The sequence below is a fragment of the Oncorhynchus nerka genome, linkage group LG27 (genome assembly GCF_034236695.1).
Source record: "Oncorhynchus nerka isolate Pitt River linkage group LG27, Oner_Uvic_2.0, whole genome shotgun sequence".
NCBI classification, from domain to species: Eukaryota; Metazoa; Chordata; class Actinopteri; order Salmoniformes; family Salmonidae; genus Oncorhynchus; species Oncorhynchus nerka.
In genome coordinates this window covers 80,754,896-80,778,956 of record NC_088422.1, presented here as the reverse complement: position 1 = coordinate 80,778,956, position 24,061 = coordinate 80,754,896, and the positions used below count along the sequence as shown (strand labels likewise).

The 24,061-nt window shown below is 42.8% G+C and overlaps 2 protein-coding genes across 5 annotated transcripts in view; both read right to left on the bottom strand.

Annotated features, from left to right (window-relative positions):
- Positions 1 to 2,286: 2,286 nt before the first annotated feature.
- On the bottom strand, positions 2,287 to 16,463 carry LOC115112492 (lysophosphatidylcholine acyltransferase 2). 4 transcript variants are annotated; one of them, XM_065012058.1, is made up of 13 exons: positions 15,983 to 16,457; positions 15,356 to 15,498; positions 10,576 to 10,793; positions 9,462 to 9,574; positions 8,777 to 8,837; positions 7,326 to 7,419; positions 6,983 to 7,037; positions 6,683 to 6,765; positions 6,466 to 6,591; positions 6,052 to 6,205; positions 5,535 to 5,633; positions 4,742 to 4,883; positions 2,287 to 3,791 (listed from the first exon to the last, which is right to left on the bottom strand). In XM_065012058.1, exons 1-13 carry the CDS (start codon positions 16,091 to 16,093, stop codon positions 3,616 to 3,618), a joined length of 1,575 nt encoding a protein of 524 aa, XP_064868130.1. In that variant the 5' UTR covers positions 16,094 to 16,457; the 3' UTR covers positions 2,287 to 3,615. The 4 variants fall into 4 exon arrangements, with proteins under 4 accessions (XP_064868130.1, XP_064868129.1, XP_064868127.1 ...); XM_065012057.1 differs by lacking the exon at positions 4,742 to 4,883 and having other exon boundaries at positions 3,676 to 3,791; positions 15,983 to 16,459; XM_065012055.1 differs by lacking the exon at positions 2,287 to 3,791 and having other exon boundaries at positions 4,804 to 5,000; positions 15,983 to 16,461.
- A 1,069-nt stretch (positions 16,464 to 17,532) lies between these two features.
- LOC115125488 (72 kDa type IV collagenase-like) overlaps positions 17,533 to 24,061 on the bottom strand; it is a 33,739-nt gene continuing 27,210 nt past the window's right edge. The window contains exons 11-13 of the mRNA XM_065012054.1: positions 20,612 to 20,771; positions 20,125 to 20,234; positions 17,533 to 18,572 (exon numbers count right to left, since the gene is read on the bottom strand). Of these exons, the coding sequence (XP_064868126.1) occupies positions 18,466 to 18,572; positions 20,125 to 20,234; positions 20,612 to 20,771 (377 nt within the window). The 3' untranslated portion in view covers positions 17,533 to 18,465. The remainder of the gene's footprint in view (positions 18,573 to 20,124; positions 20,235 to 20,611; positions 20,772 to 24,061) is intronic.

The following is a 24,061-nucleotide window of genomic DNA, read 5'->3' as shown; positions in this document are numbered from 1 at the left end:
ACTAAGAGACTTACACAGAAAGAAGAGAGTAAAAAACAAACTACACAGAGCTAACTAATGCCCCTGACTGTGGGAAAAGAAGAGCAATTAATAAGGTATCAATGGTATCAACATCATAGCTATCCAGCATAATGTGAAGAAATAGGCCAAAACATTAATTTACAATTGAAAGAAAACTCTCTATTATATATATATATATATATATATAAATTGTGGTAATCTGGACACCAGTAAAAATGAAATTGAAATAGTTAACTAAAATGCATGTTGGTAAATAGATGCCAGTGAAAAGATGTTGGGCCAGTTTGGTTGCGTCTACACAACCAGCCCAATTCAGATCACTTTTTCTACCAATTGATCTGTTGACCAATCACATCAGATCTTTTCACATCAGATCCCCTTTGGGCTCCTGAGTGGCGTAGCGGTCTAAGGCATTGCATCTCAGTGCTGGAGGCGTCACTACAGACTCTGGTTCTATCCGGGGCTGTATCACAACAGGCCGTTATCGGGAGTCCCATAGGCGGGGACACAATTGGCCCAGCGTCGTCCGGATTAGGGGAGGGTTTGGCCAGGTTAGGCTGTCATTGTAAAATAAGAATTTGTTCTTCACTGACTTGCCTAGTTAAATAAAGGTTAAATAAATACATGTACAGAGCTGATCTGATTGCTCAAAATAACAATTAGTGAAAAAATATTAGCTGGGCTGATACATACATCACTATCTCCACCATGGGGTTAAAATGTTGTATTTGTCTCCGTTTACAATGAATGTTGTAAGAATCAAGTAACAAAAGCTAAAAGCAAGCATTTTGTAGATGTGCACTGCACCACCTCTGCTGACATGAATCTAAATTATAGCCACAATCATCCCGTGGCCATCATACAATAAGAAATGTAATCATCCCCAGTTTACAATTGGCTTGTTCAACTTCTATCCTCTTCCCTTGGAGAGAGGGATGATGCTGGTCAGGTGGATGACTGCTGTCACCTGGTGGTGGGTTGCAGAACAGAACATGCAGATAAACCACTGAACAAAAATATGAACGCAACATGTAAAGTGTTGGTCCCATGTTTAATGAGTTTAAATAAAGAAATCCCAGGAATGTTCCATATGGGGCGGCAGGGTAGCCTAGTGGTTAGAGCATTGGACTAGTAACCGGAAGGTTGCAAGTTCAAACCGCCGAGCTGACAAGGTACAAGTCTATTGTTCTGCCCCTGAACAGGCAGTTAAACCCACTGTTCCTAGGCCGTCAGTGAAAATAAGAATTTGTTCTTAACTGACTTGCCTAGTTAAATAAAGGTAAAAAAAAAAAATAATAGGCACAAAAAGCATATTTTTCTCAAATTTTGTGCAAAAATTTGTTTACGTGCCTGTTATTGAGCATTTTATTCCTTTGCCAAGATAATCCATCCACCTGACAGATGTGGCATATCAATAAACTGATTAAAGATCATGATGATTACACAGGTGCACCTTGTGCTGGGGACAATAAAAGGCCACTTTAAAATGTGTAGTTTTGTCACATAACACAATGCCACAGATGTCTTAAGTTTTGAGGGAGTGTTCAATTGGCATGCTGACTGCAGAAATGTCCATCAGAGCTCTTGTCAGATAATTGAATGTTAATTTCGCTACCAAAGGCTGCCTCCAATGTCATTTGAGATAATTTGGTAGTATGTCCAACTGGCCTCACTGCAGACCGACCACGTGTAACCACGCCAGCCCAGGACCTTTAATCCTGGCTTCTTCGCCTGTGGGATCGTCTGAGGGGGACAGGGGATGCTTTGGAGTATTTCTGTTTGAAATAGAGCCCTTTGGCAGAGAAAAACACTGGCTCCCCAGTGGGTGGGCCTATGCCCTCACAGGCCCGCCCATGGCTGCACCCCTACTCAGTCATACGGAATCCACAGATTAGGGCCTAATGAATTTATTTCAATTGACTGATTTCCTCATATGAACTGTAACTCAGTAAAATCTTTGACATTGTTGCATGTTGTGTTTATATTTTTGTTTAGTATATATGCCATCCAGCAGACACTTTTTATACAAAGGGATTTACAGTAAAATGCGTGCACACATGTATAGTATGTGTATGTGATTCCTACAGGAATTGAACCCTCAACCTTGGAGTTTCTCATGCCAAGCTCGAATCAACTGAGTCAAACAACCATACACACAAGTAAGTACACTAACAGGGAGAATACACATAAATAGAACAAGAAAGTTGAAAGCAAAAAGACTAATTACAGAAGTTTAAAAGCTATAAAATACAAGTCATCGAAGAGTTAAAATTGCACTGGATTTTATTGCAAAACAGAAAGTTTGCTGTGTTCACAAAAATTAACATAATTGCAACAACGCGCTCTGCTAAATAAATAACAATGCACGCTAGTTAACTTGAAACCATACAACAGTGTATTCCAGGGGGTATGTATTACTAGGCACACTTGCCTTTTTGCTCACAAATTGCCTTATTTTTCAGTAGATGCTTGGGCTTTAGTTTGGCTAAAGCCATAAGGTTCCACTGCTGCCTCAGCAACATCACTCTTCAATGGAAATGCAAATAGAAACAGATGCAGAGCAAAACCTTTAGCTAATTATACAGCAGCACTACTTACAGTGTGTGTCCCTAAGCAGTGGAAAAACTGTAAAGCACAGCATGTATCCTTATAGCTTGTCTTATTGCTCCTTTGCTGGGTTGCCAGATTGGGTTGATATCATTAGAAAAATGTATTAATGACAATTTTCTGCAATCCAGTCATACATTAAAGACTTTCAACTCATACAAAAGCAACGTTTGGCAGCCTTTCCAGTTATCTTCAAGGAAAATGTGTAGAAAACAGAGGTGAACAGGTAGACACATTAAAGAGTACAGGATACAGTCATCTCAGAAGGGTATCCAGGTCATTTAAATACATTATGGGCTGGCACTAGGTAGTTTTCATCTGAAGAGGCAAAACTATGACAAAACAATGGGATGCCTTAAATCAAAATCAGCAGGGGAATCTATAAAAAAGTTCAACATTGCTAAGTAAATTCCTAAAAGCGTTAGGATTAAGTGGATATCCGTATATTGTTCAACCTTCCTATGACCACATTACTGCCATAAACAAGGATCTGAAAAAATATACTTGGAGGTCTGATTCCACCCCATCTGTACAGAAACACAAACAATAGCTCCTACAAACCTCGCTTACAAATCTTTTTAAGGCACTAAAAAAATCATAGAAAGAATTTAAGCAAAAAATATGATTCACTTTTGCAGAAAAGCAACATTAATTTAAACATACATCATCTTATTTCCTATGAGGTCAAAATGAGGTTCCAGTTCTCTAAAATCAGTGCAATAGAAAAGATCCTGTTGTGGTTCATCAGACTCAGTAGTTCGTCTCTCTGTGTATTCAACTGAGAGCTCAAAAAGAGTTCCGTCTCTGTATATGATCTAGATCGACAACATTGCAGTCGGCAACTGCAGACTTGATCAACAAATCACCTTGGATCTTAAATAACTGTATTATTAACAGTAGATCAGTCAGTTTGCTCAGTCCGTGATCAGCTACTGAACAAAATGTATGGTAATGCTCTCAAACACAACGACAGTCTCTGCCTCAGACTTAGTCGTCCTTTTTGTCAGAGATGCTCTCTTCCTGGTTGTCCTCAGAGGGGACATGATTGGTGGAGGAGAATTCTGACTCCACCCCCTGGAGGGCCTGGTACCGCTGGAGCTCCAGATAGGTGGTGAACAGCTTGGCATACTCTGGGTGGTTCAGGGCAAACGCCTGGAACTCGGCTGGAGAGGGAAATGGAGAGACAGAGGGTCAAATCAAAACTTACAGTAGTATATCTGGTATATATGGGGTGGCAGCCTAGTGGTTAGAGCGTTGGACTAGTAACCAGAAGGTTGCAAGTTCAAACCCCCAAGCTGACAAGGTACAAATCTGTCGTTCTGCCCCTGAACAAGTTCAAACCCCTGAGCTGACAAGGTACAAATCTGTCGTTCTGCCCCTGAACAGGCAGTTAACCCACTGTTCCTAGGCCGTCATTGAAAATAAGAATTTGTTCTTAACTGACTTGCCTAGTTAAATAAAGATAAAATCCCTCAGTCCCCTCCTGTACTCCCTGTTCACCCACGACTGCATAGCCAGGCACGACTCCAACACCATCATTAAGTTTGCTGACGACACAACAGTGGTAGGCCTGATCACCAACAACGACGAGACAGCCCATAGGGAGGAGGTCAGAGACCTGGCCGGGTGGTGCCAGAATAACAACCTCTCCCTCAACGTAACCAATACTAAGGAGATCATTGTGGACTACAGGAAAAGGAGCACGTCCCCATTCTCTTCGACAGAGCAGGTTGAGATCTTCAAATTCCTTGGTGTCCACATCAACAACAAACTAGATTGGTCCAAACACACCAAGACAGTTGTGAAGAGGGCACGACAAAGCATATTCCCCCTCAGGAAACAAAAAAAATTTGGCATCCAGGACCTCTACACCAGGCGGTGTCAGAGGAAGGCCCTAAAAATTGTCAAAGACCCCAGCCACAGACTGTTCTCTCTACTACTGCATGGCAAGCGGTACCGGAGTGCCAAGTCTAGGACAAAAAGGCTTCTCAACAGTTTTTACCCCCAAGCCATAAGACTCCTGAACAGGTAACCAAATGGTTCCATCAAGGGAAGCAGCATGCTGGAGTCCTCCACTTCAGATAACCTTTCACCTTCACAAGGGTCTACTTACAGAAAGTGATGAATTCAGAGCTGTCTGTATCTATCTCCTTAAAGAGTTTGGAGACGTTGAGGTCACACACGCCTAGAGCAGAGCGAAGCATGGAGGAGAACTCTTCATGAGTGATTCTTTGGTCCTCGTCAGTGTCAAACAGCTGAGAGGAGAGGGAGACAATTAGTTAAGTAATGACAACACACAGGCCTAGAGCAGAGCGAAGCATGGAGGAGAACTCTTCATGAGTGATTCTTTGGTCCTCGTCAGTGTCAAACAGCTGAGAGGAGAGGGAGACAATTAGTTAAGTAATGACAACACACAGGCCTAGAGCAGAGCGAAGCATGGAGGAGAACTCTTCATGAGTGATTCTTTGGTCCTCGTCAGAGTCAAACAGCTGAGAGGAGAGGGAGACAATTAGTTAAGTAATGACAACACACAGGCCTAGAGCAGAGCGAAGCATGGAGGAGAACTCTTCATGAGTGATTATTTGGTCCTCGTCAGTGTCAAACAGCTGAGAGGAGAGGGAGACAATTAGTTAAGTAATGACAACACATAGGATTGCTAATTGAAATCGAGATTGCTTTTATGACCATGTGGCTTTCAAACCGACTTCATGTTCCCCTTCGACAACCACACACACATATTTAACTTTATCATAGCCACTGAGTGCTTGTCTATTGCTTCCAAACCATGGGTAGACCTCACAGACACAGTCTGCGTCAGCTACATACATAGGCCCCAATGTCATGTGTTGGACAGCTAAATGTGACACAGTAACATTCGCAACAAGCAGGGTTTTTATTGGCCGAACCTGGAAAGCTGTGCGGAGGACCTCTTCGGTGTTAGCTGGCCGACATAAGATGGTTACACCGATGACATACTCTCTGAAGTCAATGGTGCCATCTCCATCCTAGAGAGACAGAGTGACAGCTAAGTATCAGTTAACAAAGCCAGACTACACATTGCATTCGGTGGACTACAATACTCTACAAATACAGTATGTTTTTCCAAGATGAACAATGGTTCCTTTATTTCTTCAGACAGTTTGTTTACCCTCTCTATGAACAAAGCAGTGGGGGACAGCATACTAAATCCTCGGTTACTTCGCCCATCCAGTCACCGGTTGGAGAGAACAGACAGAATGGCTGTGGTCTGATTCTCTACGCTTTGAAAGAATAGTGCAGTCGTACACTTCCCTTTGTGGATTTCAAAGGAATGTTGTAAGAAATATGGTGCAGACTTCCTCCAGTCAAGCTTGCACCAATCCAACACAACCTAGGAAAGCCTAGAAGAGAGATTGAACCGAACTAGATGTGACTGGCTCTCACCCTGTCAAATAGAGCAAACAGCTCCTGCAGGGCGGGGCTGATGGGCAGCTTGAGGAAGCTGGCGAACTCCTGGATGGTGATGCGGCCTCCTTTACAGGAGCAGGCCACGGCTGCAAAGCCCTCCAGCTCCTTCTTCACGTTGTCCCACTTCAGGCTGAGGGGGACCGGGGAGGAAAGGAGGAGGGCAGGACACAAGGACTTACTCAGGGGTGGAAGAGGGTGTAGGTCTGTGTGTGTGTCCAACTATTACCAATTGCCGATGTAGCAGTTGGCCAAATGTAGCAGTATTGTGTAAGGCAGTGTTACTTCAGTGTGGAGCTTGCCAGTGGGTGACACAACAGTACATAACAGGACACAGTGTGTTGCCACAGTGGCAATAGCACAGTATTAGAGCGGTAGAGGAGCCAGTCTTACTCAAGTTTTTGGCTGATCTTAGTGAACTCCACTAGACCAGCCTCCATTGGCAGGGTGAGCTCCCCAGCCGAGATCATCAGTCTACAGTCCTCATATGTGTGGTCCGTCACTGGCACACCCAGGGCCCTGCACACACATAGGGATAGAAGAGATGGGTAAGAATATACATAAGGAAGATATCATTAAATGCTGTATTACCATTCACACACACACTTACTGGGCCATAACATTTCGTACGGTCCTGGCGAACAGCACAGGTCTTTTCTTTTCCTCCTCAGTAGGGGTAACTGGAGGAAGAAACTGGAGGAGAGGGCAAAGGTCAAAACAGGGACTAACCAGGAAGTACAGGCTAACTGGAGGGCTACCTAGATAAGGTCTTTATAACACATTCATAAGCCATACATAACACCTTTATAAACCATACATAACACATAGGTACTGATAATGAATGTGTTATGAAATTCATTATCTCTTGGCTTTCTAAGTAAGTATTCCTGTGCAGTGTGTTAATACTAACCTCTATCTCTACATTGGTGTAGAGCTGAGACAGAGTGAGAAGCAGCAGGGTTCTCCTGAAAGAACATCACCACAAATCATCATCACCTCTATTCAAAGGGCATAACGGTAATCCCATACAACAAGATTGAAATGTAAGCCCACTAAACTGAAAAACAATTCATCGCTCAACAGTGAAAATCTCTATTCCCAGAGTTTGAGGCCTAACTATGGCCCATGAGGAGAAGTCACAGGAACATAGTTGCAATATGAGACACGGTACAGAAAACAACAGGGGACATGTAGCGTCGAAGCGTTGAGGCAACACTGATGATTGTAATCCACTGAGTGCACTGCAGACTTACGAGCTGAAGCCTTGCCAAGTCCAAGTCACAGTGTCCAGTCTGTTGGGATATCTCATGACCACAGGCTGCACCGGGACCCCAGGGATGAAGGCACCTGACGGGGAGAGAGGGACAGAGTGAGACCCTACTGACCTCCAGCACCAGCACTGACTACTATTCTAACTTACTGAGCACACACACACACAACCTATATGTGCAAACACAGGAGCACAGACAGCCGGTGACAACTCATTTACCCACAGTACACGTCCTACCAATAACAAGACCTGAAGCTGGATTCATCTAACCCTGATCAATATACCAATCAGTACTGTAAGGAAGCCACTAGTATTAGGTATGTTGGTTTGGCTATTGGCCCTGTAGTAGAACAAAGTCATTCAGTTAGATGCAAATGTCTATGCAAAAACTGTAACATGCCATAGAGTGTAATTGATGGTCTTGTATGCTGTTATTTGCATTGATTATTAGATGCATTCTCAGGTTTACAGCTTTAGGATTGAACCATAGCAATTGCTACTGTATAATTCCCTCAGATCCTAATAGCCTAGTTCTTGGTATTGAGTGAAGATGATCAGTCAGTCATTTCCTTCTGAAGTTCATTATCTCATTGTGGAATCTATTCCATTTACCTATGGCTACTGTTTCAGGAAGTAATGGATTCACTCAGGCCCCTTCACTCTGGAGAAGCCCATTGAGTGTGCATCAGGTGACTGACCACACAATGAGGCAGATGGCATGTAGCATACTGGGAGTAAATGAAGAGGTGTTGTGTCAAAACAACTATAACAGTATTACTTCTGTCCCGCTCCTCACCCCAGCCTGGGCTTGAACCAGGAACCCTCTGCACACGTCGACAACAGTCACCCTCGAGGCATCATTACCTATCGCTCCACAAAAGCCACAGCCCTTGCAGAGCAATGGAAACAACTACTTTAAGGTCTCAGAGCGGGTGAAGTCAGTGATTGAACCTATCGTTCCACAAAAGCCACAGCCCTTGCAGAGCAATGGAAACAACTACTTTAAGGTCTCAGAGCCGGTGAAGTCAGTGATTGAAACTCTACTGGCGTGCACAGCTAACTAGCTAGTCATTTCACACCGGTTACACAAGCACCCCAGAAAGAAGCTAAATAAACACCATTCTGCAACCGCATGATGGCCCTATCTCTGCCATTAGTTTACGAGTGAATTTGCATTAAGTAAATGACACCACTAGTGTGGATGGTACTGTGTGTCTCTCCCAGCAGACTGTCTGGAAGGCTGTCTGTCTCCACTATAAACAAATGACAACCAGCCTGTTAAGTGGGAACACAACATGGACATTGTAGGGTCCCACATGATTTTCAAACCCTATCAACAGTACACTGTTTGGTATAATATTGATACCTTGGATCCATACAAAGGTGTTTCTACTCCTATTTAAAAAACAAACATTGTAGTGAAGTTCAACCTACCTTGTTTGAAAGTGATGAGACATGAGCGATTTGTACAAGTCCCCTCAGGGAAGACCAGGATCTGGAACATAAATAACTACATGTTTCTTTTCAGTTGTACAACTGAAATGTGTCTTCTGCATTTAACCCAACCCCTCTGAATCAGAGAGGTGCAGGGGGCTGCCTTTATTGGCATCCACATCATCGGTGCCCAGGGAACAGTGGGTTAAACTGCCTTGCTCAGTGGCAGAACGACAGATTTTTACCTTGTCAGCTCGGGGATTCGCTCCAGCAACCTTTCGGTTACTGGCCCAATGCTCTAACCACTAGGCTACCACCACTGACAATGTAGATGGATCTATTCCAGTGTTTCATTCTATGCTGAATGAAGTAGACTTTCTGTCACAAAGAAGAAGCAAGAGCAATTGTGTTTGAAGAATATGTCACGCGAGAAGAGGTTTACAAGGGAACAGAAGTCCCCACATGAATAGTAAATTAAGAAAATAAATTGACCAACTAGGGACATTTTGTTAGTCCCCACAAGATCAAATGGTATTTATGGGGGGTTTAGGGTTACGGTCAGAATTAGTGTTAGAATTAGGTTGAGGGTTAGGGAAAATAGGATTTTGAATGGGACTGAATTGTGTGTCCCCACAAGGTTAGTTATTCAAAACTGTGTGTGTGTGTGTGTATGCCTGCGACAGACCTGTGGCCAGCGGCCTCCAGACTTGGCTCTGCTGTCTATCTCCATAATGGTGTTCTTACGGGAGTCTGGGTCCTGTCTGGAGACCAGCACCGGCTGGAGGCACCGCACAAACCCTGGATGGAGAAAGGAAAGATAAACTCACACACTAGTGCTGAGCAATTAGAGTTTTTTAGTGTTTAGATTACGATTATTTTTTTAAAGATTAAATGCACTATGCATTATGTGGGTTGAATGCTGTAACACAGAATGAAACAATTAATAAAAGTCCCATGATGGTAGTGACTGTCCATTACTGCTTATCACCTATTAACCATCATTTATTCACATTACTTTTCTTTAATAAAATATTTAAGTTGCTGTGTATATTACATTTTTTTAATTTGATGGATTCATTATTTCATTCCAAGTCATCATCTCATCTCTATACCTATGCTGTCTGACAAAATCACTATTTTGTAGTTCCTCAAAGTAAATAAGGCATACTTTATGACTGCTGAATACCAACTATCAATCACTAAGATCATGTATTTTTAGTTAGAGATGCCTCACGAAGTTACATCTGCTCTCTATATCACCTCACGATCTCGCATTCTTCTGTCTTCCGTTGCAGGTGTAAAAGAAACACAGACCGGACAAGCAGATGTGCAATAGATTATGGTCATTGTAGTTAATTACCACGTTTTATGCACTAAACTACGCATAATATTGGCCTGTTGGAAACTACAACCCCCTACGACATCACACACTTCAGGCTGGATCTGATTTATGTCCAGAGAATGTACGAGAATGTACGCATTGAGCTCACAGCAACAAAAAAAATAACTAAATGGAAATGAAATAATTGAACCGCTGTTGGTCAATTAGTTGTTAAAAATGTCAGTTAATCGCTCAGCACTAACGCACACCATTACAGGCTGGAGGCACCGCACAAACCCTGGAGAGGAAACACACATCAGATAAACACTAACGGATATTAAATCTGCAAACAGAATCAGCATAAATACCCACACTTATCATTGACAGACCTACACACACTGATCGCTGACTCACAAACACACACTCTAAAAAAAAAAACCTAAGCCTCTAAAAAAAAACAGACAGAAACAACACTCACTGCCAAATATAGGAGTGGCGAGGTTCTCAGTGCGGGACACAGTGGAGGGCAGGCCTGCTACGATGCACACAATGCCATCAAAGAAGGTGGAGTGTGGGGCCACAGCCAGAATGGGGGCCTCTGCACTGCTCACCTGCTGGCCCTTCACCACCACCCTGAAGCCCATGAAGAAGTAGTAGGACCTCCCCAGGAACGCCATCACACGCCGACACATGAACCTGGGGAACCAGAGAGTCAAACAACAGAGATTTAGCATGAAACTATACAGATTAAACTAACAGTTGTATACTGTCAGGAATATTCACATAGAGACACTGAACATGGATACATATAGCCTACATCTGAATGGACCAATATTACAGTCAACATAGATCTGTGTGTTGTCAGGACCTCAGCTTAGCCTTTTGATGGTCAGTAGTACTGTACTAAGTTGGTGCTCCATGTTCATCAGCTAGTTAGTGTTATCAACTATCAAATAAAACAGACCTGAACACGAGCGATAAACAACCAGCAGCTGCATGTAGCTGTGGTCATATCAACACATACAATCAAAGAGAGAGGGAAGTGGGCTGCTTTTGAGTCACAGAAGAACACATTTGGTTTATTTATCATGTGTTGCATCAGGCCTCATGCAACATATCTCTATGACCCCCTCCATTCTGAGGAAATAAAGAAGAGGTAGATAGTGTTTCGTTCGATACAGACAAGATCTAATGAAGACTGCTTCAGCTACACACAAACTGGAGAGTTTTATCTCCATCTCTGCATTCAAAGACTCAATCATTTACACTTACTGACACTTGTGGCTGCTTTGCATCATGTATTGTTGTCTCCACCTTTTTGCCCTTTGTGCTGTTTTATGCGCCTAATAATGTTTGTACCACATTTGTGCTACTACCATGTTGTGTCGCTATCAGGTTGTTGTTATGTTGTGTTACTACTAGAGGTCGACCGAATATGATTTTTCAACGCCGATACCGATTATTGGAGAACCAAAAAAAGCCGATACCGATTAATCAGCCAATTTTTTAAATGTATTTGTAATAATGACAATTACAACAATACTGAATGAACACTTATAAAAAAAATCTATTTAGCCTCAAATAAATAATGAAACATGTTCAATTTGGTTTAAATAATGCAAAAACAAAGTGTTGGAGAAGAAAGTAAAAGTGCAATATGTGCCATAAAAAAAGCTAACGTTTAAGTTCCTTGCTCAGAACATGAGAACATAAGAAAGCTTGTGGTTCCTTTTAACATGAGTCTTCAATATTCCCAGGTAAGACGTTTTAGGTTGTAGTTATTATAGGAATTATCGGACTATTTCTCTCTATACCATTTGCATTTCATATACCTTTGACTATTAGATGTACTTATAGGCACTTTAGTATTGCCAGTGTAACAGTATAGCGTCCGTCCCTCTCCTCGCCCCTACTTGGGGCTCGAACCAGGAACACATCGACAACAGCCACCCTCGAAGCATTGTTACCCATTGCTCCACAAAAGCCACGGCCCTTGCAGAGCAAGGGGAACAACTACTCCAAGTCTCAGAGCGAGTGACGTCACCGATTGAAACGCTATTAGCGCGCACCCCGCTAACTAGCTGGCCATTTCACATCGTTTACACCAGCCTAATCTCGGGAGTTGATAGGCTTGAAGTCATAAACAGCTCAATGCTTGAAGCATTGCGAAGAGCTGCTGGCAAAACGCACGAAAGTGCTGTTTGAATGAATGCGTACGAGCCTGCTGCTGCCTACCATCGCTCAGTCAGACTGCTCTATCAACTCATAGACTATAATATAATAACACACAGAAATACGAGTCTTTGGTCATTAATATGGTCGAATCCGGAAACTATCATTTCGAAAACAAAACGTTTATTCTTTCAGTGAAATACGGAACCGTTACGTATTGTATCTAACGGTGGCATCCCTAAGTCTAAATATTGCTGTTACATTGTAAAACCTTCAATATTATGTCATAATTATGTACAATCCTGGCAAATTAATTACGGTCTTTGTTACGAATAAATGGACTTCACACAGTTCGCAATTAGCCAGGCGGCCCAGACTGCTTGCACGGAACGCAAGAGAATTGACACAATTTCCCTAATTATAAGAAATTCATGTCAGCAGGCAATCTTAACTAAATATGCAGGTAAAAAAATATATACTTGTGTATTGATTTTAAAGAAAGGCATTGATATTTATGGTTAGGTTTGGTGCAACGACAGTGCTAAATCATCACCTGTTTGGCGAAGTAGGCTGTGATTCGATGAGAAATTAATGGGCACCGCATCGATTACATGCAATGCAGGACACGCTAGATAAACTAGTAATATCATCAACCATGTGTAGTTAACTAGTGATTATGTGAAGATTGATTGTTTTTTATAAGTTTAATGCTAGCTAGCAACTTACCGTGGCTTCTTGCTGCCCTCGCGTAACAGGTAGCCAGTAATATCATCAACCATGGAGTGCAATGTAAGGCAGGTGGTTAGAGCGTTGGACTAGTAACCGGAAGGTTGCAAAAACGAATCCCCAAGCTGTCAAGGTAAAAATCTGTTGTTCTACCCCTGAACAAGGCAGTTAGTTAAACCACCGTTCCTAGGCCGTCATTGAAAATAAGAATGTGTTCTTAACTGACTTGCCTAGTTAAATAAAGGTGTAAATATATATATTTATTTTTAAATCGGCCAAATCGGTGTCCAAAAAACTTGAAATCGGCTCTAATTAATCAGCCATAATTAATCGGCCATTCCGATTAATCAGTCGACCTCTAGTTACTACCATGCTGCGTTGTCATGTGTTGCAGCCATGCTGTGTTGTCGTCTTAGGTCTCTCTTTATGTAGTGTTGTGATGTCTCTCGTCTTGATGTGTTTTGTCCTACTTTTTATTTTTTTTATCCCAGCCCCTGCAAGAAGCGTTTTGCCTCTTGGTAGGCCATCATTTTAAATAACAATTTGCTCTTAGCTGACTTGATTTGTTAAATAAAGGTTACATAAATACACAGAAAGGGCTGATGTAGGCTACATTCCTTAAAACCTCTACAGGATCGGTATCCCTCACGGGACGGTTAATGTGATTAGCATGAGGTGATTAGCATTTAAGGTTTCAAAGCTTAAATTCTTGTTAATATACAGTGGGGCAAAAAAGTATTTAGTCAGCCACCAATTATGCAAGTTCTCCCACTTAAAAAGATGAGAGAGGCCTGTAATTGTCATCATAGGTACACTTCAACTATGACAGACAAAATGAGGAAAAAAAATCCAGAAAATCACATTGTAGGATTTTTAATGAATTTATTTGCAAATTATGGTGATATTTAATGGATCAATCCAAAACTTTGTACATACACTGCTTTGTACAAAACACTTGTTTTTTTCTAGTAGCAAAAATCTAAATTGCGCCTGGGCTGGAATAGTACATTATGGCCTTTCTCTTGCATTTCAAAGATGATGGTACAAAAAACACTTGTTTTTACCATATCGAATGTGTTATATTCTCCTACATTAATTTCACATTTCTACAAACTTCAAAGTGTTTCCTTTCAAATGGTATCAATAATATGCATATCCTTGCTTCAGGTCCTGAGCTACAGGCAGTTAGATTTGGGTATGTCATTTTAGGCGACAATTGGAAAAAAGTGGTGGATCCTTTAAGAGGTTTTAACAGCTTGACAGTTCATTTTTAGTTGAGGATGAACAAGAACTAGTGTGAAATTGCATAGTTGTTACTCCTTTGTTCTTCCTGCATTTCTCAATGTGTAAAAATCCCACAGCTCTTGATGTATAGGGGCAATTCCATGGTAACAGAGTGATGCTGAGACAGATTTTTCACTTTAAAATCTAGGTCAAACAAAAACTGCAAAGTTAAAGTTGCACTATGCAGGAATCTCTACGCAATTTCCTGGTTGCTAAAACTCTAATAGCTAGCCTAATTTCAGTTTATATGACAAAATAAGCTAGTATAGTGTAGAGAATCATTGTACCATCAAAACCCCTGTGACATATAGTTTCCATAATCAAAATAATATTTTTTTCAGCTGTTTGAAACTGGTGTACAAAACCGAAAGTAATAGACGCAAAAACAAAACTTGACGGAAAGCATAGAAATAGTGCACAGATCTACCAATTCCTATACTTGCTTTCAAGCAGAATGATCGATCTATAACTCATATTTGAAATTTGTGAATTTGGTCCGTTGCCCAAACATTTACATATTTTCACTTTAAACAAACCATACAACTATATGCACAATGACTACTTTGAACAATTTCCACAGAAAATGTTCCAAAAACACACAGTGCACATGCAACATTTGGTAAAAGAATGATGGTTTGTGCTGTTTGTGCAGTTCTGTTAATGTGGAAATACCCCTACGCATCAAGAGCTGTGGGATTGAGAAACGCAGGAAGGAGGGAGGAGTAACAACTATGTAATTTCACACTAGTTTAATTATTGTTCATCCTCAACTAAAAACAAACTGTCAAGCTGTTAAGGAATGTAGCCTACATCAGCTCGTTCTGTGTAGCTGAAGCTGTCTTCATTAGATATTTGTCTGTATTGTCCAAAACACGAGCTAGCTCATCTTCTTTCCTTTCTCAAAACTCTGTTACCATGGAACTGCCCATAGGCCTAACTACTTAAGTCATAAACAACAATGCTTTGTACATCCTCTGGAACTAATGATTAAAGTACTCATAGTGGATGCATAGTTGAAATATAGTTATACATACAGACCAGTAGTGGCACAGGATGGTATTTTGCAGTATATTTACCGTCTCCATCCGGTCATGGGTGCCACTGCTCCTTTGAGAGGGTGCATGAATGTTGTTATGACAGCAACAGGCCATGTTACCATGAGAACCAGAGTCAGGAAGATGGCACGGATAGGTACCAGGAAGATTCCCCGGAATACACACTGCAAAGAGAGAAAAAAACACATCATACACACGCCAGTTTTTTTTACAGATCTACAACGTGTTAAGATGACTGACTTCATGCCACTCAAAGGACTTTAAAGAGCCATTTTAAAACACACATTTCCTAACCAACATATATAATGCGCAACGATTACAACCATTGACCAAGGGATACGCACGTTATAGACTTTTCATTCTAGAAATTCACATGGTTGGAGGAATTTCTAGAGGCTACATAAATGCCTCCATTGTTTGTGTTACACAATAACAAGGCATTACAAAAGGATTGTCAGGGTTTCATAGGCTTAGATTAGCTATGTACCTGTACTGTATGCTATAGTCACGCACCACCAGACACACACACAGCCGAGGAGCTGTGGACAACTACCCGGCTGCGCTCAACTGTTTACGTTTAATACCAACCCCAGTTCTGTGACGGATAAATTAATGAGTTAATCGATTTATTTTACATTTTATACTCACTTTGATAATGTCAGCCTTGGCCAATTTCACCTCCTGCACAAAAGGATTAAGGACGGCCGGAAGAAACAGAGATTGCTGCCTGGGTAGCGCGAACACTCTCCGGGGAGTCATTCTTCTCGCTCGGGTCGCGGTATGGCGTCAAGAAGCTTTAGAATTGCACAGTAGTGCTGCAATCACCCCACTTCGAATCTTGCGAATTCTGTTCGTTCTCCGAATGTTGCGATAACATCGTTCACAACAACCGTAGAGCAAGGACGAGTGATCTGGCACTCTGCCTCCGATTACTTTTAGGCCCCACCTACTGCACTGGGTTTACGTGGGATTGTAACCTTTTGCCTGGTGAGCAGTGGTGGGGTGAAACCACAAATTTAATTACTTGACACATTGGAAAGAATTTACAAAAACCCCAGAGCAAACTAGAATGCTATTTGACCCTAAACAGAGTACACCGTGGCAGAATACCTGACCACTTTGACTGACCTAAAATCTTTGACTATGTATGCTGTACAGACACAGTTAGCATAGCCTTGATATTGAGAAAGGCCACCGAAGGCAGATCTGGCTCTCAAGAGAAGGCAGGCTATGTGCACACTGCCCACAAAATGAGGTGGAAACTGAGCTGCACTTCCCAACTGCCTGCCAAATGTATGACCATATTAGAGACACATATTTCCCTCAGATTACACAGACCCACAAAGAATTTAAAAACAAATCCAATTTTAAAAACTCTCATATCTATTGGGTGAAATACCACAGTTTGCAATCACAACAGCAAGATGTGTGACATGTTGCCACAAGAAAAGGGCAACCAGTGAAGAACACCATTGTAAATAAACCTATATTTATGTTAATTTATTTTCCCTTTTGTACTTGAACTATTTGCACACCATGCCAATAAAGCCCCTTAAATTGAAATTGATTGGCTGAAATAAATGGAGTGAACAAGTCAAATATTCATGTTGAATTACAAAATGTATAATTTTGAAGCAACTTTACAAGATTAGTTCATGTACATCAGGGTGGCATTCAATAGACTAGATATAGGGCCTAAAGAAAAGAAAACACAGAAATACCCATAGAAGAATAAGAATAGTCATTGAGGTTTCGTTTCACAGCTTAGCAATTGGGGTCAAATTGTTGTGTTCATTTGTATGAAATTAACTAAGTCATATCTCAAGTGCAAAGGCATACTATGGCTGGCATGATGATGTGCTCTGCTCCATAATAAAAACCACAACAAAGCGTTTTTCAGACCTTCATCCATCCACAAGATGTCACCTGTTAGTCAAATATGGCATTTACATTGACCAGAGGTACTGTATGTAAGGGCCCTCAGAACGGCTCAACAAGGACCTGAATACAAATGTACAGTTTGAAGTGTACTTGAGAAAAAACGTATTAGAACTACACCTATTTATAGGCTATTAATTTACTGATTACAAATTGTGTGCTAGTAGGCTTACAGAAAGGCATAGTCCTATCTAGTGTGACATAGTCCCATCTAGTAAGAAACGTTAAGGGCGTTTCTCTCTCTCACACACACACATATATATTGACCATCCATCTTTATTATTTTACAGACAGAGAATGACACATTGCACAAAACATTATAAAAAAGCATATGAATCAAAAACAAAATGACTAGTATCAAAACAACAAGATTATTACACAATACTTCTGTGGTACTTCTCTTGTCATGACTCCATCATACAACAACAAACCAGATACAGTCTCTAGGCAGTCCGTGCCTTTCATCTCCCTGTACCATCAGTGAAACAATAGACAGATCCTACAAAAAAAGGAGAATTTGGTCTCCACATTTGTGCAGTACCCCTGTATAGTCTAATACAAAGTGCTAGCCCTATTTGAAGAATAAGGTGTGTCTATAAGTACTTACTTCTGAAAATAGTCTGAACAGAATGTAGAAAAACTGCATATCAAATATAGGATCATGCAAATAAACATTTTCTATAAGCACCATTATCTGTCCAGACATATTGTGCAAATTCATATTTTCAAATGTATTCCACAACACTGAAATTGCTATTGACTATTTCTCATTCTAATGCGGTATCATGTAGTCTCTAGATTGCAGACATAGCAGTAAATATAGACAGCATTCATTCTCCAGATGATGCAATACTGCTCAGGTGAAGGTACATTTATATAGGAGAATATCTTCCAGTACAACACTGCCTGTCTCTATGTAGTGTGGACATACCGGATGTCTGAGTTTCTAATAACAAACAACAGGGTAGAGAGATCAAAGTAAATCTGCATCATCATAACATAGAAACTGATAATATCACACAGTAATATAATACAAAATCCTGTTGCCTATGTTCAGCCTGTGTAGATGGCCCCACGGTGTGTTAGAGGGTGTCTTTAGTTTCTAGGCTAGGGTGCAGGATAGGCTGGTTGGATAGGGATGGGGGAATCAGTCCGCTGAGAGCTTAGCCAACGTCTATGCGTCTCACTGTTGCTTAGTGACAACCCAGCCAGTCCTTTGTAATCTCGCCCAGTTTGACGATCTTCAGGCTACTGTCATCCATTTTGAAGTAGTGGGCACCTTTGAAGAAGTAGGTGTAATCTGGAAAACAAACATTATGATGAGAGACAAGGTACATCAAAATCATCACATTCAGTGCATCAAATTTACATCTAATTTCACCTTGAGCAAGCCACGAGGCCTTACACACTAGAAGGGAAATTTGAGCTAGTGTAAAATATGTCCCCTAGAAGCTTATAACTTAGTAACACACTATCATCTCAGCCAGAGGAAGAGGACATGATGATGTCACTCGTCTCCTCAGTAAAAACACCCAATCAGGAATCAGCGGTGGAGGAGCTCAGGCTAATTAGAATGAAGACAGAGGTACCTCTGTGAAGCAGCACAGGCTGGCTCTATCAAACACTGTTTCTTAGTCGGGAAGCGTGGTGTGTGATGTATAGTATAAGTGTGTCAGAAGCAAGGGTAAAAAAAAACCTGGTTAACTTAAGATTTACCTCCTGTGTTATACTACTCTCGCTGCTTGCTCTCTACTTCCTCCTCTCTCTACTCTCTCTCCTTGCTTTCTCGCTTTCCTCTTGCCTCTACTCAGTCCTTCCTCTCTCTCGCCTTCTGCCTCTACTCTCTCTCCTTGCTCTCTCTCGCATCCTACCTCTAATCTCTCTCCTCCTGCCTCTACCCTCTCTTGCCCTCTACTCTCTCTCCTTGCTCTCTCCTCCTGCCTCTACCCTCTCTCTCCTCCTGCCTCCTCTCTCTCTCCTCCTGCCTCTACTCTCTCTACTACTCCCTCTACTCTCTCTCCTCCTGCCTCTACTCTCTCTCCTCCTGCCTCTACTCTCTCTCCTCCTGCCTCTACTCTCTCTCCTCCTGCCTCTACCCTCTCTCCTCCTGCCTCTACCCTCTCTCCTCCTGCCTCTACCCTCTCTTGCCCTCTACTCTCTCTCCTTGCTCTCTCCTCCTGCCTCTACTCTCTCCTCCTGCCTCTACCCTCTCTTACCCTCTCTTGCCCTCTACTCTCACTCCTCCTGCGTCTGCTCCCTCTCTCTCCTCCTGCCTATCGGGCGTGCAATGATGGGGGGGGGGGGGGGGTAAAACAGTTTTGGTTGTTTTAAGTAACGTCTTTGTTGTTGTAATATCTAAACAGACGTGGCAGTTTCACCACTAAGGATTCCAGCTTTAAGGCCAGGTGCCAGTTCATAATGAGAGGACTGGCGGCGTCAGGTTGGGTTCTAACTGCCAGGAATGTAAGCCTGCAGCCAGTGGTGTGTCAGTACAGCTCAGACTGAAGCAGGAAGCAGTGCTCCCTCCATGTTCCCACAGGCCCCAGCTACCTCTCTCTCTTCCAGTTGACATCTCTTTCTCTCTCTATTTCTCTCTTCAGTAGATATCCCAATGGGCACACACTGGTTGAAGCTTGTTTCTCAATAAATATCCCAAAGTACCCCTCTTCCTCATCCCCTCTCTTCCTCATCTCTCTTCCCTCTCTCCCCCTCTCTCTCTGTCTCCCTCTATACCTCTACCCCCTCCCTCTCTCTCTCTCTCGCTCCCTCTCTACCTCTATCCCCCTGCTCTGTATGTGTGGTGATGTTCAATAAAATATCTATTATACAGTATTGTATTCTAGTATGCTTACCGATGCCATTCAGACTAAAGGCAGAGTCAATGCCGTCTGGGATTCCGTTCCAGGAGTCAGCGATGAGCTTGGGGAAGCCAGGGTCCATCTTTTTCTTGGCTTCATTGTACCTGGAGGGGCATGATAACACACAGAGGCCATGATATCAATGTTTAGTCATGAGTACATGATACTATGTTAGTCTGTTAGGTACGAGAAAATTGGGCCGTTTTGGTTGACAAAGAGTTAAGTACATACAGCAACAGTATCTTACATTATCCCTGTATTAGGTAAGAGCAGAGTGAGCTGTTTTAACAGTCCATTGGAAGCTAAGGTCTCTCATTAAAAGCAGACATGGCTCAGCACAGCAGCCCACCAACACATCAACACACAGTGACGTCTATAGAATTAGATTTGAAAGTAATTCTAATTCTATAGCGATGTCATCGCTACAATCCTGAGTGGATCAGACACAGGCTTTGGTAGGGGTTGTGTTGTGGTGACTCACCTCCAGAACTGGTCTCCAGCGAACAGGTAGGTCTTCTGGCTCTTTCCAAAGGAGAAGGCTGCGTCAATGCCTTTCAGGTCTGTGGGCAGGCCTATAGAGGAGATTCTCTTGGGGTAGCCTTTCTCTATCTGGTCTGCATTGAAGATCCACATCTCATTGCCTATATGAGAGAGAGGAGGGGAGAGATGACAAATGAGCACAGGTCAAGATGCTCACAGGGAAGGGTTTGTGAGGATAGAGTTTCTCTAAACTCTTACCTTTTCATTAGCCACAGAGAGACAATGATCATAGGAGTTGGCAAGACAGCACAAACAGATCTGGGGCCAGGCTAACATTTGATCATATCGTGTGGTTAGGGAGGACTGGATAAATGATTGAGGAAATGTGACTCCTAGCTTTACAATTAAAGGGCTGGATGGAAAATAAATGGTTCTGTTCTACAAGGCCAAGCATTCATCTTCTTAAATAGAGACACTATGTTTTGGAAGGGCTCTGATTTCATGGAGCTTTTCTAAAGTAGAATAGCATGCTTCTACAATGCATGGCATGTATTATAGACCACTAGTAACTACTTACAGTACTAATGTCCAAAATGTCCAAACCACATACTAGCAGTATACTTGACTGAAATACTAAAAGACACACTTATGATTCTCCTAACGGTGAACTTCTTAGAAATAGGATGTTATTTATTGGAAATTGTCACAACCGTTTAATGGTGATAGAGAGAGGAAACCGGCATGAAAATGTCATTGTGTGTTTTTCTGATCAAGTCAATAAGCACAACAATGAAATGCATATATGCAAGCGTGCAGTCCTGGATTGTTCTCCTGAGTATCAACATCAATGACAACTAATCTACATACTATCCCATTCATACATACCAAAAAAACTGTATGTATGTATTAGGGTTGAATGGCGGGAAACAGGTTACTGAGATTTACCACTCCCCTTTCCCGGGATAAATACAGTAACTGAGAAACCGGTTACTGAGATTTACCACTCCCCTTTCCCGGGATAAATACAGTAACTGAGAAACCAGTTACTGAGATTTACCACTCCCCTTTCCCAGGATAAATACAGTAACAGAGAAACCGGTTACTGAGATTTACCACTCCCCTTTCCCGGGATAAATACAGTAACTGAGAGAAACCGGTTACTGAGATTTACCACTCCCCTTTCCCGGGATAAATACAGTAACTGTGAGAAACCGGTTACTGAGATTTACCACTCCCCTTTCCCGGGATAAATACAGTAACTGAGAGAAACCGGTTACTGAGATTTACCACTCCCCTTTCCCGGGATTAATACAGTAACTGTGAGAAACCGGTAAATTATAATAAATTATTTATATGAACAGCATGGCGTGAAATGGAATTGTTAAATTATTTGCAATTTCTAAATCTTACATTTCTACGGCCTCATGATGAATCAACGCTCAGGTTGGGGACAGACAGCCTATCTCAGGGTGGGGACAGACAGCCCATCTCAGGGTGGGGACAGACAGCCCATCTCAGGGTGGGGACAGACAGCCCATCTCAGGGTGGGGACAGACAGCCCATCTCAGGGTGGGGACAGACAGCCCATCTCAGGGTGGGGACAGACAGCCCATCTCAGGGTGGGGACAGACAGCCCATCTCAGGGTGGGGACAGACAGCCCATCTCAGGGTGGGGACAGACAGTCCATCTCAGGGTGGGGACAGACAGTCCATCTCAGGGTGGGGACAGACAGCCCATCTCAGGGTGGGGACAGACAGCCCATCTCAGGGTGGGGACAGACAGCCCATCTCAGGGTGGGGACAGACAGCCCATCTCAGGGTGGGGACAGACAGCCCATCTCAGGGTGGGGACAGACAGCCCATCTCAGGGTGGGGACAGACAGCCCATCTCAGGGTGGGGACAGACAGCCCATCTCAGGGTGGGGACAGACAGCCCATCTCAGGGTGGGGACAGACAGCCCATCTCAGGGTGGGGACAGACAGCCCATCTCAGGGTGGGGACAGACAGCCCATCTCAGGGTGGGGACAGACAGCCCATCTCAGGGTGGGGACAGACAGCCCATCTCAGGGTGGGGACAGACAGCCCATCTCAGGGTGGGGACAGACAGCCCATCTCAGGGTGGGGACAGACAGCCCATCTCAGGGTGGGGACAGACAGCCCATCTCAGGGTGGGGGACAGACAGCCCATCTCAGGGTGGGGACAGACAGCCCATCTCAGGGTGGGGACAGACAGCCCATCTCAGGGTGGGGACAGACAGCCCATCTCAGAGTGGGGACAGACAGCCCATCTCAGGGTGGGGACAGACAGCCCATCTCAGGGTGGGGACAGACAGCCCATCTCAGAGTGGGGACAGACAGCCCATCTCAGAGTGGGGACAGACAGCCCATCTCAGAGTGGGGACAGACAGCCCATCTCAGGGTGGGGACAGACAGCCCATCTCAGGGTGGGGACAGACAGCCCATCTCAGGGTGGGGACAGACAGCCCATCTCAGGGTGGGGACAGACAGCCCATCTCAGGGTGGGGACAGACAGCCCATCTCAGGGTGGGGACAGACAGCCCATCTCAGGGTGGGGACAGACAGCCCATCTCAGTATGGAGCGTAGTTCACTGTGCATATAGACCTATCATATCATCATGGTAACTTTTCTTCTTGTGACAGGTGGGCCTATATTTGCTACAGCATCTATGCTCAGTAATAGAACGACTGAATGCACCTCTAATTTACCCATCTCCATCTGGCTTCCAGGGGTCGCCTTGTTTTTTAACTGCAAAGATAGAACATGTTTTGTATTGCAGCTGCAGAGTTGTAAAACAGCCTGTCGTTGCTTTAAATCAGTGCCCGTGTAGTCTCTCTCTCTCTCCATCAACTCTATTCAAAATAGATCATCCTGTTCTAGATTGACATACAGCCCTATATATAGATGTCCTCACCTACCGCTATCAGGTAATACATTCAATAAGGTATTAACCTTATATTTAGCTAATTAATGATGAGTTATGCATAATAAGCTTATAACTTATAGCCCCTGTCTCTTGTGCAATACACAAGCACCTCTGCTCCCCTGGCCTCCTTAAAAAAACGCTCCTTAGCTCTGGGAGTCCAATGCTGGAAAAGCCAGACTAGAATAGCTTGCTGGAATGATGAAGATAAGGACATCAAAAACGTATTTCATTTAACTGTTGAAAGTGAGGAAGGAATGAAGCGTCAGCCTACTAATTATACAAATTCCAAAATTAAAATCAAATTTCTAGGCTATACTTGTAACTTTGTAGGCCACATGTTCTGCTTCAGAATTGCATGTTCTATTCTGCTTTATCATGGTTTGAATGATGTGTGTAATTCCAGTCCAAATAATACAATACAGTACAGTAATACTGTTCACACTCAAAAAGATTAGCCTACGGGAGATAGTTTCATTTTACTACCAAAGAGAGCATATTGCTAGCT